We start from the raw sequence: 9,610 nt of genomic DNA, 5'->3' as shown, positions 1-9,610 counted from the left end.
AACTGGGTAGGAAGTCAGGCCTCGCCCACCCATAACGTTTCCCTTTGGGGCAACCTGGAGAACTGACCGCCTGAGTGACACCGTCAGAGAGAGAAAGGGAGGGTGTGCAGGCTGCCTGGGCACTACGTCCCGGGAAGCCCCAGGCCCCCCACCCTTGCCCGTAACGAAGGTAGACGCCCGAGTCTGCACACCCTCCCTTTCTCTCTCTGATGGTTGTTGCTGAGGTGCATCTTGCAACTGTAATAAGAACCACAAGGGCCAGTCCAGTCATGACATTGGCTCCAGGTGGGGACATGCCTCTGGGGGCGGCCACAGCAGTAATAAGTCCATGTGAGTGTCTCCTGGCCAATAGCATCACTATCCATAGGCTGAGCACCAACACAGAACAGTATATCATAGCTTATCTTATGATTTTAAGTATTTAAACACTTATTTTTAAGTAGGTTGCAATATCTGGAAATCTTCATAAACATTATATTTAAAAATTCTTCAATACATAAAAATTAGAGGAACAAGTCTTTTTCTGGCTGGGGCTTCCTAACCTAAATTGGCCTGAAGGCATAGGATGATCTCCGTAACCATAATTAGCTGACCATTTGGAGTGATGAAACCAAATGGCATCACTACTTTCCCCAAAGTCACCAAAGCGTTAGAGAGGAAGAGTCTGTATCTGCTGCTTGTTTAGAGCTTTAGAAGAAGTAGCTAAACTTTGGGCTAGTGCCCTTGAACCCAAGCTCTCCTTGTCTTCCCCATCTCTGAACTTCCTTCCAGCAGCCGCCCAGAAATTTTGCTCACTTTGCTTTTGTTTTATTTTTCTTCTTCTTGAGGGTTAGACACACACAGATGCTCTGAAAGGTGATTCTTACCCCAAACCTTCCTGCTGATAGATCCAACACTCTCCTGCCATCATTAAACCTCGTTCACTTAAGAACACAGGGTTTTGGAGTTCAGTCTCCTAGTATCTGGATGCCCTATTTAACTTCGCTGTGACTCACCGTCCTCACTTTAAAATCAGGACGCTGACCTGCTTTGGAACAGTTGCTGGGTGGATCCAATGAGATTATCTACTGTATGGTTGAGCAAAGTCTGATGCACGTTAGGCCACAATGATTACTATTTTTAGTATTAGAAAAGAATTCTATAAGATTATCTTGCTCTGGATTCAGGCATCACTGGTTTTAGCTTGTGTTTTTTCCTTCAACATTAATCTGTACTATGTGTATAAACATTAAGTTGTAACATGTGGCACTTTTACATAAAACAGCTGTTTATAAAACATCTTTAGTGTTTCAGCTGCAGTCGCATTGGTGTTCGATTATCTTCCCTGGTACTGCAACTGTTTCCCACCTAGATTTCATAATTCAGTAGTCTGAATGTCTGTGCTGTTTAACTTTCCCTTATAAATGAACCTGCCTAGGCTTTTTTCAGCCCACTATGAACCCAGAATATATTTGCTATCAAGTGAGACTCATTTTATTTTCTCTAATGCTGCCTTAATTTTACATGGTGTAGGTTCTCACCTTTTTTGGGGGGGTGGAGGAAATATATTCTTGAATGTGAAAGAATAAAGATTAACCTTCTATTCCAGTTTCCTTTCTCATTCTTAGATGAAAAAAAGTAAAATAGCTAACTAAATAATAAAACTTCTAATCACATACTGAACATACTTGTCCCCCTAAAAACACATTATAAATATGTACAATTCACAAAGAAGTTCTCCAAAATCTTTATTCAACAGAAATCTAAATAACAACCTTCAAAGTCGAATCTAGGAGACACACCGTTACAGTGCTCTGGTTTCATCTGTGTGTCATGATGCTGTTAAACAATAAAACAAAATCGAAATTCCCAGTGACATTTTCCAAACAGCAGGCTGTTTCCTGTCATCTCTAGCAAATGATACCAAGAAATGATACAATTTCTTCAGTTTTAATAGTCATATCTGTGAAGCTAAGGACAATGTATAAATAGTTGGCTCATGGAGAAAGAGAACATGTGAAATACCAACATAGCGTGTGTGCCATCTGGGAAGCTCCGGCTCCCGTTCCCACTGCGAGCAAGTGTGTTCATCGACTGGCTGGCTCTCTTCAGTCAACGCCATATCCTACAGGTATTATCCTTGCTGCCTATTAAGACAAATTTCACAAAGTTATATTTTTGTTTTTTATTCACTCCACTCTCTGCTTTTACAAGTTGGCATTTTCTGGGTTACTGTTGATTTTCAATGTGTTAAATGTGCCCAACTACCTACCAAGCCCCTGAGACATTCAGATCAGGTATCTGGGGAGTAGGAATCTTTTTCCCTTTTTCTTTCTTTCTTTTCTTTCTTTCTCTCTCTCTCCCTCTTTCTCTCCCTCCCTCCCTCCTGCCATAATCCCTCCTTTTCTTCCTCTCTCTCTCTCTTTATTTTGCATGATTCTGTCTGTCCTAAAATGTGCAAATTCATGTCCTACTCACACCAGCAAGATCCATAGTAGGTTAAAATTGTAGAGGACCCAAGATTGCAACCACATCAGCCATCCTTCTCTGCTATTCCCTCTGCCCTCCCCTCAAGCATCACCACCAGGTAGAAATACAATGAACGTGAACATCTCCAGGTTCCCGTGTTCGCACATGAGAAGATAATGCATTCCACTTTAGAGCATATCAAAATGTCAACAGATGTTTTTCAGCATCAGTTAAAATGTAAAACTGGCATCCTTCCTGCACTCCCCACTACTATGACACACTCTCTTCAAAGCAACCCCTCCCCTCTGCCAAGGGTCCCTGTTATATTCCCTCTGTGGAAATGACAGTCCCCATGTAGTTTTCTTCAGAGGCCAGGTGCCCATCATCAACATAAGAAGTGGGGGCTACGTGGATTAGGAAAGCCTGTGAAAACTGCACATTCCACCGAAAGCACCTTACACTTTAAAAATGTAGTGACTGTGCTGGCCGATTCCCTTTCAGCTTGCGATTCTAAACCTCACCTTCGGCAGTCCTCTAAAACATGTGCGGTGGACACCGGGGTTGACCAAAACAAGAGAGCAGATCAATTCTTACAAAGAGATGGCTCTGCTGTTGGCAAGACAGGCACATCACCCCCATTCTGATAAGCTCGGTTGCCCAGTGGGCCAGTACTTAGCACCTTGGTGCCTTGGGATGCACTAAATAAATAAATATGCCTTTCAAAGAGCCCAGGAACCAAAGTGCCAGCATTAAAACAAGGCACAGAAAAAGGAGGTTCCTCCCCAAAGCTCTCCAGGGACTGTGTGAAAAGTGGCTGAGGGGTGAGGTATTGCAGAGCTGCCTCACAGAAGCACGTGGACTGGGAAAGGCTGGTCCTCTGCCAACCCAGCCAGGCAGGCCTCCTTCTTCCCTACTTGGCAGCAGTCCCCTGCAGAGCATCCCATGCCTTTAATGACAGCCCCCACTCTTTCCTCTTCCTGGGGATGGATTTGACATGCTGTTCATAATAAAAGATATGGCTTCTAATGGTACTCCCTTAGGAGTAGCTACATTTCAGTAACCCTCGAAAATCATAAACCCAAAGAAAATAATCTGTAATTTTAGAATTTATTCAGAGTTGAGAAGAAAGGGGGTGGGGTATCTTAAGGCAAAAGGGAGATTATTTACAGCACTCCTGAAGTTCTATGACTACAAAGCAGCCCATAGACAAAGCCAAACGTGCATATGTGACATTGAAGTTATTAGATAGTTAAGCAATTTTTAAATGTACTCAGCACGTGGGAGTCACTGGGTCAGGCACTCTGGGTCTTCGTGCCCTCTTAGGGTGTCCCGGCCCCACACTGTTGTAACACCCACCCCTGCCAAATCCCCTCCAGGGGCACTGCACTCACGTTATACCATGTTCTTGTCACTTTTCTCTCCTCTCCACAATCTAAATCAATCTATTCTCAACCCAGTTCTTACAAAATGTTGTTAACATGATTAATTCACAGTAAATTGTGAGTGGTTAAAAAATGCTCAATATATCTTTTCTTCCCCAAATATTTGTATGTTAGCAGGGGACATTGAGGAAAAAAACAACTTAGCTCAAGGAATAAATCTCTAATGAGCTAAAATCCAACCAGAAAGAACGCAGGGTCCCAACTTGTTTCAGCTACTAACACATAACTGACATCAAATGAATATTAACTGTCCGATGGACAGTACCTGGGGAAATGTAGTAGCCAGAAAGGCAGGCTACTGGATTCTTACTTTGTGTAGAGCAACTAAAATTTAAAATCGCAAAGCCTTACAGCCAGTGGCAGGGCTCACTCCTGTGGTTCTATGATGCAGCTAAAATTAAATAATGGACATAGATGAGCCAGGGCCCCTGGAAGAGAGGTGGGGATAGAGGTGAACTCCCTTTGTATTCAGCTTAGGATCCCTATGAGCCACATGAAAAGGAAAGCCAAGTCTATGGTGTTTATTTCTCCCCACCTGTAATGATTATGTTGCCTTTATAGTTGAAAGCACATGAGAAGATCTCATCAGTGTGCCCCTCGAGCACCTGGAGGCACTGGCCAGTCTGAGCATCCCAGATTCTTGCTGTTTTGTCCGAGCTGCCCGTTAGAAGACGGTTCCCTTGGGGGTTGAAAGAAATCTGCAAACGCAAGAGAAAGAAAACACTGTGACAGGTTTGCGTGATGGTTCCCAATACATTTTTAATCAGCAAAAGGGGGGCATTACTAAGCACCTTTCACCTTCCCAGCCTGGTATTTATTTGTACACAAAACAGTTCCTTCATGATAGGAAAGACATTGCAGGGACTAATACACGCAAATTAAAATCTAGACAAAAATAATGTTATTGCTTACCCGCTCACAATTCCAAGGACAAAGACCAATGCACCCGTATAGTTTGAGCGTTCCCCACCCACTTCTTTCCAAAGACCCGTGATGGCTTTCTTCATACAAACAAAAGAGGCTGAGAACCCAAGCCAGGCTCCTTTATCCCCAGACCCGATGCTACCTCTGCAACCCAACTTCCGGTAGTCAAAAGCATACAATCTGTGCCGCAGAATACGGGAACACCAGGGCCCATGAGCAAGGGCTCTCTGTCTATTGCTACTCAAAGTGCAGCACTTTCCATAAACATGTTCTGAGTATCTCCTAGGTGTCAGGCATTGTCCAATGGTGTCTGAGCAGTCAGAGAAAACTGCTGGTTCTCCATTCCTTTGGGTACCATGCTTACAACCCTCTCTAAATCATCAGAAGACAGTGATTTGTGCCACCTCCTCTATGACCAAAGGTTCGATGAAGGTAGAGTCATGTGTTTTTTTCATCATTGTGTCACCAATGCCAAGAGCAATGCCTAGCATAATAGAAACTCTCAGAAAGCATTTGCTGAATGAATGAATGAATATGAACTCTTAGTTTGGCCCTCCATAGAGATGTTATTACTGGGTGGCAATTCAAGAAGTAATATTTCACTTAAGCATAAAATGCAATAAGGCAGAATCTTAGAACTCTTTATTCACATACACACAAATAGATAAGCAATTGTTGAGTGTGACACTCCAGATATGTCAATAGCTATCAAGCCAGCCACTCAGAAATATGACCCAAGCTCCCTCCTCAGCCTGTCCCATGTTCACACTTGCCCCATCCCCTCTCCTGCCAGGCCCGAAGGCCTCCCAGCCTATGAAAGGAATGGGCTCCATACTTCTTGGAGACCAGGCCTGCTGGGCTGGCAGTGGCCACCAGCCACAGGTGTGGGTCCAGGAGGGGAGAGAGCAGGGCAGGGAGTGGGGTTGGGCTCCAGGTGAAACCTTCAGAGACTTGAAACCATCAAGCTTCTATTTTAGAAGGAAGAAGCAAATTTGACCTTGGGTATGAGATCAAGGAATCGGGCTGAGCTGGGAGGTGAGAGTCACCAAGTTCCAGCCTTCCCTCAAATTTTCTGAGGTCACATCTAAGCCTCAGATCACCAACTGGATGGACCCGCTCTGTGAACAAGCTTTTGGGAGGAGTTTATACACAATTTAAAGCTACAGCCTTGGAGGTTACAAATAGGTCATTTAAAAATTAGTTTGAGTGCTAAATATTTCCATGAAAAACTTCTTCAATTGCATCTACTTTACAGAATACTTGATACTTCTACATGACATTTTCTTTGCACAATGTAAATTTGTGTGTCTACTACAATCAGGACAAGCACTCCGTAAGCTTCTTAAACAGCTTTCATGAGTACTTTCTGCTAACTAGACCTTTTGCTGATGGCTGAGGGGGACACTGTTCATAGTTTTTGAAAAGGTTTAGAAATCATTTATTATACTGAGTTTGAGGACACACTTAAAAATCAAATCTTTAGGCAATTGATTTTAGAAAGAATGAGATACTTGGACAAACCTTAGTAGCTTGGCAATACACCTACTTACACTAAATGTGCTCTCTAGTTTTTGAAAGGAAGTAAATTGCTCCAGATGAGAATGGAACTCACCTTCGAAATCTCGCCTTCATGGCCTTCCAATTTACTAATGCATTTTCTTGTGGCTGCACTGAAAACTCTCGCTGTTCCTTTTTGAGAGGAGTGGGGATATTCATATAAATAAATTCATCAGAAATACAAAACTTCGAACCACATGCCTTAAATTATCTACACATCTATCCTTCCGGCACACAGCTCTCTGTTAGGTTTGCCTTCTTGCCCACGAGGAGACCCAGCCACTTGATTCTGTAAACGCAAGGTGGTCCCACTTGGGTAAGAGCTTATTGCAAGAGATAATGGGTTCCAAGGCAGAAAAGGCAGAGAGACACCAATTCAGAATGAAAAAAAAGATTTTAAAGGGAAAAAGAGGGAATGAAAACAAGTCTTGGTAGGTTGGAGATGTAATAAGCAGAAAGCTTAGCATCATACACCAAATAGGAGTCTAAGGTTACAGAAGGTGCGAGCAGCCACCCTGAGAAGGAACCATGGCTGCCACTCAATGAATAAAGAACAGACATGAGGAAACGCTTTTCAACAGAAAGAGCTAAGAGAATGGCCTGGCCCTGTCTCCCTGTTGTATCCGCAGTGCTCAGAAGTGCCACTCGATGAGGAGATGTAGTGCGGGTGGGCAGATGGATAGCAGGGTGGATGTACAGATAAATAGAAGGAAAAGTATATGTTTCTTTAGAACTGAGAAATGGAAGCGTTAAATAAGCACAGAGGAGAAAAACAGCAGTAATGCAATTGTTATCAGAAAAAAAAGGTAAAATCTGTCAGGCCACGTGAAGGATACTTTCTCACTGCAAATCACAGCATTACGCACAGGTAAAACTAGCAAGAACAGGGTGTTTTGGTCGCTTAATCTTCTTTCAGAGAAAATCAAAACATCTTAAATTATTACCTTTCTGACAATGTCAACTCAGGAGGAAGTGGACAAAATGATAAAAATTGCTATTTTAGAATGAATATAATCAAAAATATAAAACTTGTCACTTAGTGGGACATTTCAAAAGCTTTAAAGGCAAGTGACCAACCTGTTTTAAGAGTGTGTTAATAACACAAAACGGAATATTCTGCATAGAGTAATACTCTAAATTAACACAAAGGCATTTTTCATCTTCAGAAAATACAGAAATAAGATAGCTCTGAAAGTGTAATTTTTTTTAAATATAGAAATATAAATAAGACAGAAAATTAACCTTTCAGAGCAATTCCAATGAGGAAGATAAAGGTAATATAGAGAAACGGATGCAATTGAAGAGGTAACTCACTACATTGATATGTTCAATTTTAAGAAAGAAATGAGGAGCAAAGATTAGAGATAAATAAAGAAGATTGGTCTAAACAGCAATGCTTCTTAGGAGGCACAGAATGAGAAGAGGCTTACAAAACACATGAAAAGAAAAAAAGAGTTTTTTGAATGAATGTCTTATCACACAAGAAAATAATAGAATCACTGCTAAGAAAACTAGCAGATCAAAGAAAAACAAACCTAGAAGAATTGGACTTGTATTTTATTCTTATCTGTCCCTTCCTGTTCTGATCCCCCAATCCTGCTTGTTTCCTGCCCCCCCCCCCCATCTCACATAGCACTGACCAACTCCTACCATTCTGTATAATCTGAAATTTCACACAAAACAAATGTATGGTTCTGGTCATTGTCTTGCTCTCCATGACAGCAGGGATTTCTGTCTCTTTTGTTCACTGATATACCCCCTGTTTCTAAAACAGTTCCTGGCACAAAGTAAGTACTCCATACATACATTTATTGAACGGAGTTTTTGTAGAAATGAGAATGATATTTAAAATGAAAAGAGCAGATTAATTACAGTTAAGAGATGATTTTTAAAAGCAAAAATCCGTGAGCAAATGAAAAAATAAGTAGTTACCTTAAAAAATAAAATTGTCCACTGCTTTCCACAGTGGCTATACCAATCTGCATTCCCACCAACAGTGCAAATATGGAGATACCTCAAAAAACTAAAAATGGATCTGCCTTTTGACCTAGCAATCCCACTTCTGGGAATATATCTGAAGAAACCCAAAACACTAATTTGAAAGAACGCAAGCACCCCTATATTCATTGCAGTTATTTACAACTGCCAAGATACGGAAGCAGCCCAAGTGTCCATCAGCAGATGAGTGGGTAAAACAACTCTGGGGCATTTACACAATGGAATACTACTTGGCCGTTAAAAAGGAGAGAATTTTATCCTTTGCAACAGTATGGATGGACCTGGGGAATATTATGCTAAGTGAGATAAGCCAGTTAGAGTATATAAATACTATATGTTTTCACTCATATGTAGAATCTAATGAACAAACTGAACTAACAAGCAAAATACAGACAGGCTCATAGATGAAGAGCAGCTAAGGTGGGGTGGAGGGATTGAGCAAAAAAGAAAAGGACTCACGGACATGGGCAACAGTGTGGTGATTGTGGGGGTGCAGGTAGAGGAGCATAAAGGGACTAATGATAATGGGAAAAAGTGCAATAAAAAGTAAAATTGTTTAGAATCAGAGGGTTTATATTTCCAAGATATAAAAACAACTTGTATATATGATCAAAGAATTGCCTTTGAAAATCCTAGTAAGCAAATGTAATTTTAAGAGAGAGATGAAAAAGAAACAAAAACTGGGTAGTTAAAATGAATCACTAGCAAAATGATACAATGGCCTATGTGGTCAACAGGGAAATGTTGCAGCTGTATTGTAGCATCATATGTGGTCTTCTTGAAATCGAGGCACGTAGTGTAACACCAGCCTATGGTCATCAGTAAGATGGCACAGATGCAGCACAGAATCATAAGTAGTCATCGAGAACATGCAATACAGCAGAACATCGTATATGTTCTTCACACAGATTTGTTAGACACAGTGGAGCAGCACATGTGGTTATAAAGGAGATAATGCAGATTTATTACAATAGGACCATTGACAGTGGTCAAGTTGATGAGGTTGACACTGTGCAGCATAATGCATGAACATCAGGGAGATGACCCGGAACACACCCCTGAATATTGCCATGAAGGAGGTGATGAAGACCTAGTATTAAATCATTCGTGGCCGTCACGGAGGTGAGGCAGGCCTTGTATAACATCGCACGTGGTTATCAAGAACGTGATACAGATATAGAGAAGTAACGCACACACAGAGATGAGGCAGACACAGTTTCTATCATAGCTGGTCCTCAGGG

General features: G+C 41.6%; 1 protein-coding gene across 2 annotated transcripts in view; it reads right to left on the bottom strand.

Annotated features, from left to right (window-relative positions):
• Positions 1-1,722: 1,722 nt before the first annotated feature.
• The window catches only part of DAW1 (dynein assembly factor with WD repeats 1), a 36,439-nt gene continuing 28,551 nt past the window's right edge, over positions 1,723-9,610 (bottom strand). The window contains exons 11-13 of one of the 2 annotated variants that reach the window (XM_024564290.4): positions 6,427-6,503; positions 4,426-4,588; positions 1,723-2,126 (exon numbers count right to left, since the gene is read on the bottom strand). In XM_024564290.4, the coding sequence (XP_024420058.2) occupies positions 2,092-2,126; positions 4,426-4,588; positions 6,427-6,503 (275 nt within the window). In that variant the 3' untranslated portion in view covers positions 1,723-2,091. The remainder of the gene's footprint in view (positions 2,127-4,425; positions 4,589-6,426; positions 6,504-9,610) is intronic. The other variant, XR_006656010.2, reaches the window with a different exon arrangement.

This window comes from Desmodus rotundus, chromosome 2 (genome assembly GCF_022682495.2).
Source record: "Desmodus rotundus isolate HL8 chromosome 2, HLdesRot8A.1, whole genome shotgun sequence".
In the NCBI taxonomy this organism is placed as follows: domain Eukaryota; kingdom Metazoa; phylum Chordata; class Mammalia; order Chiroptera; family Phyllostomidae; genus Desmodus; species Desmodus rotundus.
This window is presented reverse-complemented; position numbering and strand designations above follow the sequence as displayed.